Consider the following 17,410-nt stretch of genomic DNA (forward strand, 5'->3'; position numbering starts at 1 on the left):
CTGGGATAAGGAATACGGTGCCATTTTGGACAAAGCCTAAGTGTATATCAGAGAGAGAGAAGCGAAAACTACATTGACATTTTCCTGTCATTGCCATTTTCTGTTGATATTTATGTGGAACAAAAAGCTTTTTAGGGTAACATTTAGATTCTTGAATACTGTGTTACCATAAAACCTAGAAACACACCCTGGTCCATATAACACACAGACAGCACACAGTGAATGTTTACCCATAAGCACCTGCTCTAACACTACAACACTCAAGAGCCGGACACATGTAGGCTATGCACAAATGCGCGCGCGAGCCACACACACACACACACACACACACACACACACACACACACACACATCCACACACATCCACATGTTGACATTAGAAACATGGACATATCTCTTTCTGGCTTTCCATCAGGCTGACTTTCCCCTGTTTGAATCGCCTCCTTCCTTCCCCTGAAGTAATCAGTGATCTAACATGGTCGGATGGCGGGTGACAGCTATGCAGTGCAAGATGCAGATAACCACACGTTCACTTCAACGGATCAAGCAGAACTGCAACAGTCTGCAAGGCAAGGCGTCAGGGTCAAGTTTGGGGGCGGTACTAGAGGGGGCGAGTTGGGTTCTGGAAGGGTGGAATGGGGTTGCTGGTGGGGTCCTTTCAGGTCAAGTAGGGTTGGATGGAATTTGTTTGGATGGGGTACTAGGCCTTAGTCTTAGGGTGAGGTGAGTTTGAATTGAGTTAGACTAAATAGAGGCAGGTTTGGGACAGGGTTAAACTGTGGGATCAGGCGCAGTTGGGTTCTGAACGGCAGCAGTCAGGGTTAAGGCCAGAGATGGATTCAGGGTCATACCTGCAGCCTCTAGCAGGGCCTCGAGGCGGGCCTGTGTCTCTGGGTCGACGGTGCGGAGGTCCACTCCGTCTGTGGCGCTGGACAAAAGCAGCTCTGAGGCAGTCTTCATGATGGGGTTCTCCAAGTCCTCCTGGTCCAAGATAAATGACTCCACCTGGGGTAAGGAGAAGAGGGAGAGAGACAAGTAAGCAATGCATAAGATATAAAGCACATAACAGCAGACAGGGAAATCTCACTCTTGATGTTGCATCTTGATCTGCAGCCGACCCGCAAAACCTGTAATATTATATCATCTGTATCCATATGTGGAATTCCACTCAGTCCATCAACAACTACAACTGGACTCTAATGTAATACACAGCTCTTGAGTTTGACTGGTGTCCTCCACATCTCCTCTCTTATTTACATGACTGGAGGTTTTTCTCCAACACCACCGAGTGAGTGAGTAAAAATGCATGGCTCAGATAACCAACTGCAGTTGAAACATATTGGCAGTGGCGTGTTGCCGGGTAGAATGGATACTTCATCTACTCTAGACAAATGACCAGTCAAATGAGAGGTGTGGTTCCATAATTCTCTAGAAAAGATAGTGAGGGAAAAAGTATTTGATCCCCTGCTGATTTTGTACGTTTGCCCACTGACAAAGACATGATCAGTCTATAATTTTAATTGTAGGTTTATTTCAACAGTGAGAGACAGAATAACAACAAAAAATGTCAAAAATGTTGGAAATTGATTTGCATTTCAATGAGGGAAATAAGTATTTGACCCCTCTGCAAAACATGACTTGGTGGCAAAACCCTTGTTGGCAATCACAGAGGTCAGACGTTTCTTGTAGTTGGCCACCAGGTTTGCACCCATCTCAGGAGGGATTTTGTCCCACTCCTCTTTGCAGATCTTCTCCAAGTCATTAAGGTTTTGAGGCTGACGTTTGGCAACTTGAACCTTCAGCTCCCTCCACAGATTTTCTATGGGATTAAGGTCTGGAGACTGGCTAGGCCACTCCAGGACCTTAATGTGCTTCTTCTTGAGCCACTCCTTTGTTGCTTTGGCCGTGTGTTTTGGGTCATTGTCATGCTGGAATACCCATCCACGACCCATTTTCAATGCCCTGGCTGAGGGAAGGAGGTTCTCACCCAAGATTTGACAGTACATGGCCCCGTCAATCGTCCCTTTGATGCGGTGAAGTTGTCCTGTCCCCTTAGCAGAAAAACACCCCCAAAGCATAATGTTTCCACCTCCATGTTTGACGGTGGGGATGGTGTTCTTGGGGTCATAGGCAGCATTCCTCCTCCTCCAAACACGGCGAGTTGAGTTGATGCCAAAGAGCTCCATTTTGGTCTCATCTGACCACAACACTTTCACCCAGTTCTCCTCTGAATCATTCAGATGTTCATTGGCAAACTTCAGACGGGCCTGTATATGTGCTTTCTTGAGCAGGGGGACCTTGCGGGCGCTGCAGGATTTCAGTCCTTCACGGCGTAGTGTGTTACCAATTGTTTTCTTGGTGACTATGGTCCCAGCTGCCTTGAGATCAATGACAAGATCCTCCCGTGTAGTTCTGGGCTGATTCCTCACTGTTCTCATGATCATTGCAACTCCACAAGGTGAGATCTTGCATGGAGCCCCAGGCCGAGGGAGATTGACAGTTCTTTTGTGTTTCTTCCATTTGCGAATAATCACACCAACTGTTGTCACCTTCTCACCAAGCTGCTTGGCGATGGTCTTGTAGCCCATTCCAGCCTTGCGTAGGTCTACAATCTTGTCCCTGACATCCTTGGAGAGCTCTTTGGTCTTGGCCATGGTGGAGAGTTTAGAATCTGATTGATTGATTGCTTCTGTGGACAGGTGTCTTTTATTCAGGTAACAAGCTAAGATTAGGAGCACTCCCTTTAAGAGTGTGCTCCTAATCTCAGCTCGTTACCTGTATAAAAGACACCTGGGAGCCAGAAATATTTCTGATTGAGAGGGGGTCAAATACTTATTTACCTCATTAAAATGCAAATCAATTTATAACATTTTTGACATGCGTTTTTCTGGATTTTTTTGTTGTTATTCTGTCTCTCACTGTTCAAATAAACCTACCATTAAAATTATAGACTGATCATTTCTTTGTCAGTGGGCAAACGTACAAAATCAGCAGGGGATCAAATACTTTTTTCCCCTCACTGTATGTCAGAGATTTTTATTGTTTAGAAAAGGGAGGTTCAGTTACGTCTCGCCATTTTGGTCCAAAGTTGTGTCTGTATGAGACTTAAAAAAAAAAAAAAAAACGTCAATTGATGAAAGATTTCTTGAGTTATCGTAGATTAATTCAGACTATTTTGAGGAAGTGTATACTGGCTACGGCATCTCGAGATGGACAAAGTGCTATTGCCGCTTTTTCTCGTTTTTCAAGCGAATGTCTTTTAAGGGGGTATGCGAGCACTCGTTCGAAGCACACTCACCAGCCGAACCGAAGCATGCAGAAGGCTTTAGTCCAAGCCTCAAGTTTTTCCTGAACGCGTGACCTGACCAGGAAAAGGTCATGTCCATTATTTTTTGGCCCAGATGTTTGGTCATCCCTGCTCTAGACCTAATAAATATACTTTTTCCAGGTCAAGTCACAAAATGTCAGGTCAACCTCTTGGCCCAAAGTATGAACTATGGGACAGCTGTAGGGTTGGTATGAACTATGGACAGCTGTAGGGTTGGTATGAACTATGGGACAGCTGTAGGGTTGGTATGAACTATGGGACAGCTGTAGGGTTGGTATGAACTATGGGACAGCTGTAGGGTTGGTATGAACTATGGGACAGCTGTAGGGTTGGTATGAACTATGGGACAGCTGTAGGGTTGGTTTGAACTATGGGACAGCTGTAGGGTTGGTATGAACTATGGGACAGCTGTAGGGTTGGTATGAACTATGGGACAGCTGTAGGGTTGGTATGAACTATGGACAGCTGTAGGGTTGGTATGAACTATGGGACAGCTGTAGGGTTGGTATGAACTATGGACAGCTGTAGGGTTGGTATGAACTATGGGACAGCTGTAGGGTTGGTATGAACTATGGGACAGCTGTAGGGTTGGTATGAACTATGGACAGCTGTAGGGTTGGTATGAACTATGGACAGCTGTAGGGTTGGTATGAACTATGGGACAGCTGTAGGGTTGGTATGAACTATGGGACAGCTGTAGGGTTGGTATGAACTATGGGACAGCTGTAGGGTTGGTATGAACTATGGACAGCTGTAGGGTTGGTATGAACTATGGACAGCTGTAGGGTTGGTATGAACTATGGGACAGCTGTAGGGTTGGTATGAACTATGGACAGCTGTAGGGTTGGTATGAACTATGGGACAGCTGTAGGGTGGTATGAACTATGGACAGCTGTAGGGTTGGTATGAACTATGGGACAGCTGTAGGGTTGGTATGAACTATGGGACAGCTGTAGGGTTGGTATGAACTATGGGACAGCTGTAGGGTTGGTATGAACTATGGGACAGCTGTAGGGTTGGTATGAACTATGGGACAGCTGTAGGGGTTGGTATGAACTATGGGACAGCTGTAGGGTTGGTATGAACTATGGGACAGCTGTAGGGTTGGTATGAACTATGGGACAGCTGTAGGGTTGGTATGAACTATGGGACAGCTGTAGGGTTGGTATGAACTATGGGACAGCTGTAGGGTTGGTATGAACTAATCTAATCAAATTTTATTGGCCACATGTGCCGAATACAAAAGGTGCAGACATTACAGTGAAATGCTTACTTACAGCCCTTAACCAACAGTGCATTTATTTTTAATAAGAAAGTAAAATAAAACAAAAAAAAGTGTTGAGAAAAAAAGAGCAGATGTAAAATAAAATAACAGTAGGGAGGCTATATATACAGGGGGGGGTACCGGTGCAGAGTCAATGTGCGGGGCACCGACTAGTTGAAGTAATATGTACATGTGGGTAGAGTTAAAGTGACTACGCAGAAATAATTAACAGAGTAGCAGCAGCGTAAAAAAGATGGGGTGGGGGGGCAGTGCAAATAGTCGGGTAGCCATGATTAGCTGTTCAGGAGTCTTATGGGTTGGGGGTAGAAGCTGTTGAGAAGTATTTTGGACCTAGACTTGGCACTCGGTACCGCTTGCCGTGAGGTAGCAGAGAGAACAGTCTATGACTAGGGTGGCTGGAGTCTTTGACAATTTTGAGGGCCTTCCTCTGACACCGCCTGGTATAGAGGTCCTGGATGGCAGGAAGCTTGGCCCCAGTGATGTACTGGGCGTACGCACTACCCTCTGTAGTGCCTTGCGGTCGGAGGCCAAGCAGTTGCCATACCAGGCGGTGATGCAACCAGTCAGGATGCTCTCGATGGAGCAGCTGTAGAATCTTTTGAGGATCTGAGGACCCATGCCAAATCTTTTCAGTCTCCTGAGGAGGAATAGGCTTTGTCGTTCCCTCTTCACGACTGTCTTGGTGTGTTTGGACCATGATAGTTTGTTGGTGATGTGGACACCAAGGAACTTGAAGCTCTCAACCTGTTCCACTACAGCCCTGTCGATGAGAATGGGGGCGTGCTATGGGACAGCTGTAGGGTTGGTATGAACTATGGGACAGCTGTAGGGTTGGTATGAACTATGGGACAGCTGTAGGGTTGGTATGAACTATGGGACAGCTGTAGGGTTGGTATGAACTATGGGACAGCTGTAGGGTTGGTATGAACTATGGGACAGCTGTAGGGGTTGGTATGAACTATGGGACAGCTGTAGGGTTGGTATGAACTATGGGACAGCTGTAGGGTTGGTATGAACTATGGGACAGCTGTAGGGTTGGTATGAACTATGGGACAGCTGTAGGGTTGGTATGAACTATGGGACAGCTGTAGGGTTGGTATGAACTATGGGACAGCTGTAGGGTTGGTATGAACTATGGGACAGCTGTAGGGGTTGGTATGAACTATGGGACAGCTGTAGGGTTGGTATGAACTATGGGACAGCTGTAGGGTTGGTATGAACTATGGGACAGCTGTAGGGTTGGTATGAACTATGGGACAGCTGTAGGGTTGGTATGAACTATGGGACAGCTGTAGGGTTGGTATGAACTATGGGACAGCTGTAGGGTTGGTATGAACTATGGGACAGCTGTAGGGTTGGTATGAACTATGGGACAGCTGTAGGGTTGGTTTGAACTATGGGACAGTTGTAGGGTTGGTATGAACTATGGGACAGCTTTAAGTCAGGCAGGGACAGTGAAAACAAAACCTCCCCCATTTCTCAAGGAGTCCATGTCCTATATGTAGGCCTCAGTCCTGCGCTGTTTTTTCCACTTGTTGACCTAGACATTAGCCATTCTGAACACACCGTGCGGTCTCTTATGGTCTGATTCAAAGTCCATCCCTCCATCTGTAGCCGCTGCCTCTAGGGCAGCACTGCAGGCAGACACGTTCACATTGGTCCAGAGGCCTCCTTACTGACACGGTCTGGGCATTGAGGAAGACTCCGTCAAGCAAAGGCTTCAGATACATTAACCAAAGCCTTATTTGAGGAAAAATAAACATAAACAAACATACTTAAAAAAGGTATGCATTCACTGTGCTGTGAGTCGCCTTAAATCATGGATGGGCAACTCCCGTCCTCGGAAGCCTGATTGGTGTTACACTTTTGCCTCAGCCCCAGCTAACATACAGTGGGGGAAATAAGTATTTAGTCAGCCACCAATTGTGCAAGTTCTCCCACTTAAAAAGATGAGAGAGGCCTGTAATTTTCATCATAGGTACACGTCAACTATGACAGACAAAATGAAGAAAAAAAATCTAGAAAATCACATTGTAGGATTTTTAATGAATTTATTTGCAAATTATGGTGGAAAATAAGTATTTGGTCAATAACAAAAGTTTCTCAATACTTTGTTATATACCCTTTGTTGGCAATGACACAGGTCAAATGTTTTCTGTAAGTCTTCACAAGGTTTTCACACACTGTTGCTGGTATTTTGGCCCATTCCTCCATGCAGATCTCCTCTAGAGCAGTGATGTTTTGGGGCTGTTGCTGGGCAACACAGACGTTCAACTCCCTCCAAAGATTTTCTATGGGGTTGAGATCTGGAGACTGGCTAGGCTACTCCAGGACCTTGAAATGCTTCTTACGAAGCCACTCCTTCGTTGCCCGGGCGGTGTGTTTGGGATCATTGTCATGCTGAAAGACCCAGCCACGTTTCATCTTCAATGCCCTTGCTGATGGAAGGAGGTTTTCACTCAAAATATCACGATACATGGCCCCATTCATTCTTTCCTTTACACGGATCAGTCGTCCTGGTCCCTTCGCAGAAAAACAGCCCCAAAGCATGATGTTTCCACCCCCATGCTTCACAGTAGGTATGGTGTTCTTTGGATGCAACTCAGCATTCTTTGTCCTCCAAACACGACGAGTTGAGTTTTTACCAAAAAGTTATATTTTGGTTTCATCTGACCATATGACATTCTCCCAATCCTCTTCTGGATCATCCAAATGCACTCTAGCAAACTTCAGACGGGCCTGGACATGTACTGGCTTAAGCAGGGGGACACGTCTGGTACTGCAGGGTTTGAGTCCCTGGCGGCGTAGTGTGTTACTGATGGTAGGCTTTGTTACTTTGGTCCCAGCTCTCTGCAGGTCATTCACTAGGTCCCCCCGTGTGGTTCTGGGATTTTTGCTCACCGTTCTTGTGATCATTTTGACCCCACGGGGTGAGATCTTGTGTAGAGCCCCAGATCGAGGGAGATTATCAGTGGTCTTGTATATCTTCCATTTCCTAATAATTGCTCCCACAGTTGATTTCTTCAAACCAAGCTGCTTACCTATTGCATATTCAGTCTTCCCAGCCTGGTGCAGGTCTACAATTTTGTTTCTGGTGTCCTTTGACAGCTCTTTGGTCTTGGCCATAGTGGAGTTTGGAGTGTGACTGTTTGAGGTTGTGGACAGGTGTCTTTTATACTGATAACAAGTTCAAACAGGTGCCATAAATACAGGTAACGAGTGGAGGACAGAGGAGCCTCTTAAAGAAGAAGTTACAGGTCTGTGAGAGCCAGAAATCTTGCTTGTTTGTAGGTGACCAAATACTTATTTTCCACCATAATTTGCAAATAAATTCATTAAAAATCCTACAATGTGAATTTCTGGATTTTTTTCTTCTCAATTTGTCTGTCATAGTTGACATGTACCTATGATGAAAATTACAGGCCTCTCTCATCTTTTTAAGTGGGAGAACTTGCACAATTGGTGGCTGACTAAATACTATTTTCCCCCACTGTACATGACTCCAATAATCAACTAATCATAATCTTCAGTTTAGAATGCAATTATACTGAACAAAAACAAACGCAACACGTAAAGTGTTGGTCCCATGTTTCATGAGCTGAAATGAAAGATTGCAGAAATTTTCCACAGGGACAAAAAGCTTATTTCTCTCAAATGTTGTGCACAAATCTGTTTACATCCATGTTAGTGAGCATTTATCCTTTGCAAAGATAATCCATCCACCAGACAGGTGTGGCATATCAAGAAGCTGAATAAACAGCATAATCATTACACAGGTGCACTTTGTGCTGGGGACAATAAAAGGCCACTAAAATGTGCAGTTTTGTCACAAAACACAATGCCACAGATGTCTCAAGTTTTGAGGGAGTGTGCAATTGGCATGCTGACTGCAGGAATGTCACCAGAGCTGTTGCCAGAGAATTTAATGTTCATTTCTATACCATAAGCCGTATCCAACGTCATTTTAGAGAATTTGGCAGCATGTCCAACCGGCCTCACAACCACAGACCACGTGTAACCACGCCAGCCCAGGACATCCACATCTGGTATTTCGGTCTGTAATAAAGCCCTTTTGTGGGGAAAAACTCATTCTGATTGGCTGGGCCTGGCTCCCAAGTGGGTGGGCCTATGCCCACCCGTGGCTGCGCTCCTGTCAGGTCATGTGAAATCCATAGATTACGGCCTAATGAATTTATTAAAAAATTGACTGATTTCCTTATACAGTGGGGAGAACAAGTATTTGATACACTGCCGATTTTGCAGGTTTTCCTACTTACAAAGCATGTAGAGGTCTGTAATTGTTATCATAGGTACACTTCAACTGTGAGAGACGGAATCTAAAACAAAAATCCCGAAAATCACATTGTATGATTTTTAAGTAATTCATTTGCATTTTATTGCATGACATAAGTATTTGATCACCTACCAACCAGTAAGAATTCCGGCTCTCACAGACCTGTTAGTTTTTCTTTAAGAAGCCCTCCTGTTCTCAACTCATTGCCTGTATTAACTGCACCTGTTTGAACTTGTTACCTGTATAAAAGACACCTGTCCACACACATCAAACAGACTACAACCTCTCCACAATGGCCAAGACCAAAGAGCTGTGTAAGGACATCAGGGATACAATTGTAGACCTGCACAAGGCTGGGATGGGCTACAGGACAATAAGCAAGCAGCTTGGTGAGAAGGCAACAACTGTTGGCGCAATTATTAGAAAAATGGAAGAAGTTCAAGATGACGGTCAATCACCCTCGGTCTGGGGCTCCATGCAAGATCTCATCTCGTGGGGCATCAATGATCATGAGGAAGGTGAGGGATCAGCCCAGAACTACACGGCAGGACCTGGTCAATGACCTGAAGAGAGCTGGGACCACAGTCTCAAAGAAAACCATTAGTAACACACTACGGCGTCATGGACTAAAATCCTGCAGCGCACGCAAGGTCCCCCTGCTCAAGCCAGCGCATGTCCAGGCCCGTCTGAAGTTTGCCAATGACCATCTGGATGATCCAGAGGAGGAATGGGAGAAGGTCATGTGGTCTGATGAGACAAAAATAGAGCTTTTGGTCTAAACTCCACTCGCCGTGTTTGAAGGAAGAAGAAGGATGAGTACAACCCCAAGAACACCATCCCAACCGTGAAGCATGGAGGTGGAAACATCATTCTTTGGGGATGCTTTTCTGCAAAGGGGACAGGACGACTGCACCGTATTGAGGGGAGGATGGATGTGGCCATGTATCGCGAGATCTTGGCCAACAACCTCCTCTCAATAAGAGCATTGAAGATGGGTCGTGGCTGGGTCTTCCAGCATGACAACGACCCGAAACACACAGCCAGGGCAACTAAGGAGTGGCTCCGTAAGAAGCATCTCAAGGTCCTGGAGTGGCCTAGCCAGTCTCCAGACCTGAACCCAATAGAAAATCTTTGGAGGGAGCTGAAAGTCCGTATTTCCCAGCGACAGCTTCGAAACCTGAAGGATCTGGAGAAGGTCTGTATGGAGGAGTGGGCCAAAATCCCTGCTGCAGTGTGTGCAAACCTGGTCAAGACCTACAGGAAACATATGATCTCTGTAATTGCAAACAAAGGTTTCTGTACCAAATATTAAGTTCTGCTTTTCTGATGTATCAAATACTTCTGTCATGCAATAAAATGCAAATTAATGGAGCACTGGCCTTCTCGCCCGCTCCAAATTTCACTACAGTATCGCTTCAGTGGCACTCACTTCATGAGCTCAGGGCATCCCTGCCCCAGCATGCATTTGTAGTCTACTTGTGTGCTGCTATAGTCCCTTGTTTTAGCTACTGTCATGGAGTTCGCTAAATACTTTCATAAAGAAACTGATAAAACACACAGTTGCAAAATCAAGGTGACTTACTAAGATGAGGAGGAACAACAGCAAGAGAGGGAGTGCAGTGATGTAGTGTCCACAACTAAAGAGTGATGTAGTGTCCACAACTAAAGAGTGATGTAGTGTCCACAACTAAAGAATCATTGTGGAATCTGAAAAGAGACAGATCCTAAAAGCATGATAGTATACTACATGCACATGCTAACAGAAAGGAATGAGGTGGTTAGCTAACTAAGTGTCATGATATGTTCCCAGTGCAGCTCTCTGTGATGTGGATGGGAGAGAACAGAGCCTGTTTTTCCTGTGTGGAACTGTTGTTTGATGAATGGCTTGGCTCTGTACAGTACAATGAGTTACCCTGAACTGAGCACAAAAGGCCAGCCTAGCAATAGAATATCTAGGATCCAGGGCATCTATAGAGTAGGATACCACTTGTGACGGTCACAGATTCCCATCTCAGTTTTCTACCTCACAGTGTAGTCCACAAACTAACTCTAGCATTTTCAGTGTACAGACTCCTTAAAATGTTTTCTAAATCAATGTTTTCCAAAATGGTGGTTCATATTTGCAACCGAAAACTAGCTTTTAACTACAAACAGTTTATTTGCTTTATGTGTGTAATAACTGAAAACACTCAAGAGCTCAATCTGGTCAAGGAGCAAAACAAGTGTTCCATAATAAACATCTCAAAAACATGCATGGAATGACATCCGTTCCATATCAACACTACGAGCCAGCTTAAGGTTCTCTCAAGTGGGGCCAAGCAAGCCAAGCAGGCTCTGAAAAGTTAGTGTACTTTAAACAGTACAAGCCAAGGGCCCATAGCTGACCCTTTAACACAGAACAGCACACCAGCATTGAGGAGGAAAACAGCATGCAGCAAATTCAGTACATACAGCACGAGCCCCCTGGCGCAGCTCCGTGCTGGGACTGCAGCTGCCCAAGGTCAGGGCCAGAGAGAGGGACTTGTGTCTGTCTGTGTACCCAACAACATGCTGACTAACCTGTCCCAGTTCCAAACTAGAATACTGTTTACTAGCATTGCTTGGCAAAGATTTTTGAGGAACGTGATGCAAGTGCTTATGAGGAAGTGCAGATAAAATTTGGGAATAAATATTGTGAATTCAACACTAGCAATATTCAAAGAGCATTAATGTGGTTAAACTTCAGACAATAGGTAATAAACAGTTTCAAATTCATTAAAACATTTAAATAATTATGACAAAATGTTAACATTCCTAGTAGTACATTTTTAAATGTTTTACATGTTTAGTACAGTATGCAAAGATATGTAATGAAAACAATGTGCCATCTGCAACTGTCAAACAGCATTCAAAATAAAAAGAGTTGACAGCTAATTCAGTCAATAGTCTGCCCTTAGCTGTAGTCCTTTACCGAGATGAGGACCAGTAAGGAAAAGCTACTGGGAGTCCACAGGGACTCGGCAGCAGTCTATGTGGAGGAATGTAGCGATACACTTGGAATGCAGAACACAATGACCTTTGGGGGATGTAGTTCCAAGAGGACTCCCAAACAACAACGGACATCAGTCCTGCCCATCAATGAACTACAGTTCCCACCACTGTGTTGCGTCCAGAGAGCTGGAAAGGCCTGGAAAGGCATCTGCTTAATCCTGGAGCTCAGAGTTCAGCTGTAGCCCACAGGAGTGAGCTCTCCACTAGGCTAACGTTTCACAACAATCCCTCCCTTTCAGCCAGATCCTCAAGGAGGGGTGGCAGGTAGCCTAGTGGTTAAGAGCGTTGGGACAGTAACCGAAAGGGCCCTGGTTCGAATCCCCCAAGCCAACTAGGTGAAAAATCTGTCGATGTGTCCTTGAGCAAGGCACTTAACCATAATTGCTCCTCTAAGTCACTCTGGATAAGAGCTTCTGCTAAATGACTAAAATGTAAATGTAAAAAATTTAAAAGGCCTTTTAGGAAGGCCACAAAACATGACACCGGTATCAGACATATACTGTACATTCAGCCTTAACTAATTCCCGACAGACGCGATAGCTGCCTGCACTCGTCTCCTATCCCTGGAACCATTTTCCAAATTAAACATAAGAACTTAACATCCATTCCATCACGGTTTACTTATGGTATGGTCAGGTGGTGGTCGCTCAACAGGTAGTGTCTGCACCCTGTTAACATGCCAAGCTCCACAGCTTCCATCAACACCATGACATGTGAAAGTGCTCTCTGTAGGTGCACATGTTACGACAGACAGACTTTTAAGATGACAGCCTCGTGAATAAATAAAACCCTTCCTGGAAATATATGGGAAACTTATTAGTGAATTGATTTTCCAGTATTATCTGGATTTGGCCCCCTAGCCCTGCACCACTCTCAGGTTATCGTCTGGTCTGGCAGTTACAACATGCGTCTCACACACACATGATTCTTGCCTGGAAACTTGATTGCATTGAATTCTATGTCAGGCAGAAATGAGCGTTTTAGCCAGGAAAGCTCTCTCATGACCTTTACAAGCCAGAATGTTGAATAAAATTATATTTTAACTTACTTTAACGGTTGTCTGTGTGGTTGGTCCTTTTGCAGGTAGGAATGAGACATTATATCCACAGGCATGTATAATTACATCAACTTTTCAAAGCGCTGGTAGTGCGTTCACATTTATCACCTGAAGCACGCGCACAATATGAAAACGCATGCCCACCATGCATGCATGCTTGCCTAGCTCGTACACGTTTGACATGGTTCTGCGCTAGCTTCATGTGATAGAAATCTCAACGCACTACCAACGCTTTGATAAGGTGATTTAATTATACTTTCCTGTGGATATATTGTCTCACATTCCTACCGTCAAAAGGAGCACCAGCAGTAACGACCGGTAGTGTTTAAAATGTCATTTTATTCAACATGCTGGCTTGTAGAGGTCGTGAGATAATTTTTCTTGATCCAGACACTCATTTTTGCCCGACATAGAATTCATTGCAATGTTGGGTTTCCAGGCAAACATGATCCTAGACTGTGTTCCTAGAATGGGATTCACATGACGCCATCCAAGCCTAATTACATTTCAACAGTAGTTAGTGGACAGAATAGCCAGACTGGTAGCGATGTTTACATTTACATCATTTAGCAGACGCTCTTATTTTATTTATTTGATCTTTATTTAATTCGGCAAGTCAGTTAAGAACAAATTCTTATTTACAATGACGGCCTACACCGGCCAAACCCGGACGACGCTGGGCCAATTGTGCGTCGCCCTATGGGACTCCCAATCACGGCCGGTTGTGATACAGCCTGGAATCGAACCAGGGGGTCTGTAGTGACGCCTCAAGCACTGAGATGCAGTGCCTTAGACCCCTGCGCCACTCGGGAGACCAGAGCGACTTACAAATTGGTGCATTCAACTTATGATAGCCAGTGGGACAACCACTTTTCTTTCTTTTTGGGGGGTGGGGGAAGAAGGATTACTTTATACTATTCCAGGTATTCCTTAAAGAGGTAGGGTTTCAAGTGTCTCTGGAAGGTGGTCAGTGACTCCGCTGTCCTGGCGTCGTAGGGGAGCTTGTTCCACCATTGGGGTGCCAGAGCAGCGAATAGCTTTGACTGGGCTGAGCGGGAACTGTGCGATGTGTCAGTCAGACGACAACCAACTTGAAAGTGTCATGGCCGCCACAAATCCACAGACAGATTAGAGTAGGGCAGGGTATGGTATGGCAGGGCAACCACTGGTGTGGCTTCAAAAGTCACACCTTCACCTGACCTGGAAGTGGATGTTGATTGGTTGGTGGTGAGCACACAGAGTGCAAACGGTGTCATGGAACCAATCCACATAAGAACGATTTTCGAGTTGAAACCGTTGTGTTATCATCATTACAGATGACAAAACAGGAGATCCTGGTTTGTGTGACCATGTTGTAGCTCGCGATCTCAGCTCATCTGACGGGTGTCAACCTCAACTGTGGTGTCCTGTGAGCCTGCTAACACATGGAAAGTTAGCCACAACTCTGAAAAGGGCCTGCTATGAATTGTAACAACGCAGGACTGTGATATAGAGGAGGCTGAGACAAGTGTCATCTGATCATTCTGTGTTATTTATGACAGCCCGATTATCCATCACTCAACTAGTTAGGACAGTTAACGTTAGCTAGTTAGCTGTCTAAAACGTGTGTTGAGGAATTGAAGGACAGTCGGCTTTAAAATGTATATAATTTAGAAAGGTGACGTAATTGCACCATTACGATAAAATGGTAACTTAGATAGTTTTAATATTGGCAAGGTTGAGAGCGCTTGCTTGTTCTGACTGTGTGTGAATACGTGCTCTCCCACCAATGTGTACAGTGTGTGAAGTCGAGAATGTGTATGTGCTGCGAGACGATTGCTAACTTACTAGCTAGCTAACGTTAGCTAGCTAGTACTGTCGATGGCATGATTGCTTCCACCCGAACTAGGCCGTGGTCACAGCCTACGCCGCATAAATAAAACATTCCATCGATTATCATGCAATTATGTCGGTGTCTTGCACTTTTCTCCTTATGTCTGACAACCCATGATAAATTGAGTTTGCTGGAGACATGTTTCGAGCACATTCGTAGTTGTTTTTTAGACTATTTCTTCAGCCTAGGAGGGGGTGGCTGCTGACATCTAGCTAGCTGGCTAGGCAGGGAGATGAACGTTTGCTTGCTAGCTGGCTAACTAGCATATCTAGCTAACGTTACCTCTGATACCTCGTCTTCGTCGCTGTTGGATCCGGGACCAGAGGAAAGGACTGCAGCAGCAGCCAGTTTGAAATCCAGTCTGTCTGTAGAAGGCCCACCGGGCTCGCCGAACAATCGTACTTTCTTTCCGCCCACACCAATCCCTATGCCCCGTAGTCCGACTCCTGGTGTTGCTCCGACCCCCATCCCTACCGCTGGGGTACGAGGAGTCACCGAGTCAATCTCGTCCTCGAAGCCGTCCGTCAGCATTCTCGTCCCGGCTACTGCATCCTGCATACTTATCTTGACAATACGTATATTAGCGTTCTTATTGTTGACCTTAACTTCCTTCAGGGGTATCTCTTGTGGAATAGTCGGGTGTTTTTACTTCAGGGAATCCTGAAACTCTCCCGAAGCGAGGGTTGAGGAGGATCTCTTTCCCCCAGCCATTAGCTAACTTTCTAGCTAACAACCTAACCCACTGCGCACTGTTTGTCAGAAAACCCGCCTCTAAACAAAACAATGAAATCACCATTGGCTGAGGTAAAACAATGACTGACAATGATTGGTTTACATTGGTGCTTGTCAAGCGAAAGCACGCGACGTCACGTTAGGTTTACGATATCAAGAGTCTCAGAACGAACGTCAAGACGTGCAGTGGCCTCACTGGCCCTGGCATTTCACTGGTATTAAAAGTAAATAGGAATAAACTGGAATATTTCAGGCATTTACTGTCATGTCAACATGATATTTGGAACGCCATAAACAGGGACATCAACAGGAAAGTTACTGAACTGAATGACTACCGACCTGTAGTACTCACTTCCATCATCATGAAGTGCCTCGAGAGGCTAGTCAAAGACCACATCACCTCCTCCCTCTCCAATTCGCCTACCGCCCTGACAGATCCACAGACGACGCAAGCGCCATTGCACTGCACACTGCCCTCACCCACCTGGACAAAAGGAATGCATATGTGAGGAATGGATGCTGTTCATTGACTACAGTTCGGCCTTCAATACCATAATGCCCTCTTAAGCTCACCACAAAGCTCACAGCCCTGGGACTGAACTCCTCCCTATGCAACTGGGTCCTGGACTTCCTGACAGGCCCTCCCCATGGTGAAAGTTGGCAACATTACCTCCTCCATACTGATCCTCAACACGGGGGCCCCACAAGGGTGTGTCCTCAGTCCCCTCCTGTACTCCCTGTATGCCCACGACTGCGTGGCCTCACACAGTTACAACTCCATCATCAAGTTCGCTGATGACATGACAGTAGTAGGCCTGATTACCAACAACTTACGTCGTTGGGTTACTGTAATGGTACCAAGGAGCAAAGAGATCCTATAATACACTTATCCACTTAGTTATACATGTAGTTCTATGCCAAGGAGTACCAACCACCATTCCTGTTCCCAGGAACTCTAAGGCTTCATGCCACAATGACTATCACCCTGTAGCACTCACATCTGTAATCATGAAGTGCTTTGAAAGGCTGGTTATGGCACACATCAACTCCATCATCCCAGACACCGCACACCCCCATCCACATTGACAGGGCCGCATTGGAGTGGGTCGAGAGCTTCAAGTTCCTCAGTGTCCAAATCACTAAGGACTTAAAATGGTCCACTCACGCACAGTCTTGAAGAAGGCGCGGCAGTGCCTCTTCCCCCTAAGGAAGTTGAACAAGTTTGTCATGGGCCCTCAAATCCTCAAAGTTCTACAGCTGCACCATTCAGAGCATCTTAACTGGCTGCATCACTGCTTGGGATGGCAACAGCACCGCCCTCAATCGCATAGCGCAACATAGGGTGGTGCGGACAGTCCAGTACATCACTGGGGCCGAGCTCCCTGCCATCCCGGACCTCTATATCAGGCAAGGAAGGCCCGGAAAATCGTTAAAGACTCCAGCCACCCAAGCCATAGACTGTTCTCTCTGTTTCTGCACAGCAAGCAGTACCGGTGCATCAAGTCTGACACCAACAGGCTCCTGAACAGTTTCTATTCTCAAGCCGTAACAGAATGGCTACACAGACTATCTGAGTTGACCTTTGATTTTGATTTTTGCACTGTCTCTATGCACACTCACAGGACTCTACCCACTCACCAACACTGACACTACAACACACATTTATACTGACTCTACACACGCACACACACATACGATCATAATTTACACTGCTGCTACTCTGTCTATCATATATACTGATGCCTAGTCACCTTACATCTATACATATCTACCTCCATCACTCCAGTATCCCTGCACATTGTAAATATGGT

General features: G+C 45.5%; 1 protein-coding gene across 1 annotated transcript in view; it reads right to left on the reverse strand.

Annotated features, from left to right (window-relative positions):
- LOC121539283 (ankyrin repeat and KH domain-containing protein 1-like) overlaps positions 1-15,593 on the reverse strand; it is a 56,424-nt gene extending 40,831 nt beyond the window's left edge. Inside the window, exons 1-2 of the mRNA XM_045211125.1 lie at positions 15,150-15,593; positions 852-1,005 (exon numbers count right to left, since the gene is read on the reverse strand). Of these exons, the coding sequence (XP_045067060.1) occupies positions 852-1,005; positions 15,150-15,425 (430 nt within the window). The 5' untranslated portion in view covers positions 15,426-15,593. The remainder of the gene's footprint in view (positions 1-851; positions 1,006-15,149) is intronic.
- Between the last annotated feature and the right edge of the window lie 1,817 nt (positions 15,594-17,410).

This window comes from Coregonus clupeaformis, chromosome 35 (assembly GCF_020615455.1).
Source record: "Coregonus clupeaformis isolate EN_2021a chromosome 35, ASM2061545v1, whole genome shotgun sequence".
Classification (NCBI taxonomy): domain Eukaryota; kingdom Metazoa; phylum Chordata; class Actinopteri; order Salmoniformes; family Salmonidae; genus Coregonus; species Coregonus clupeaformis.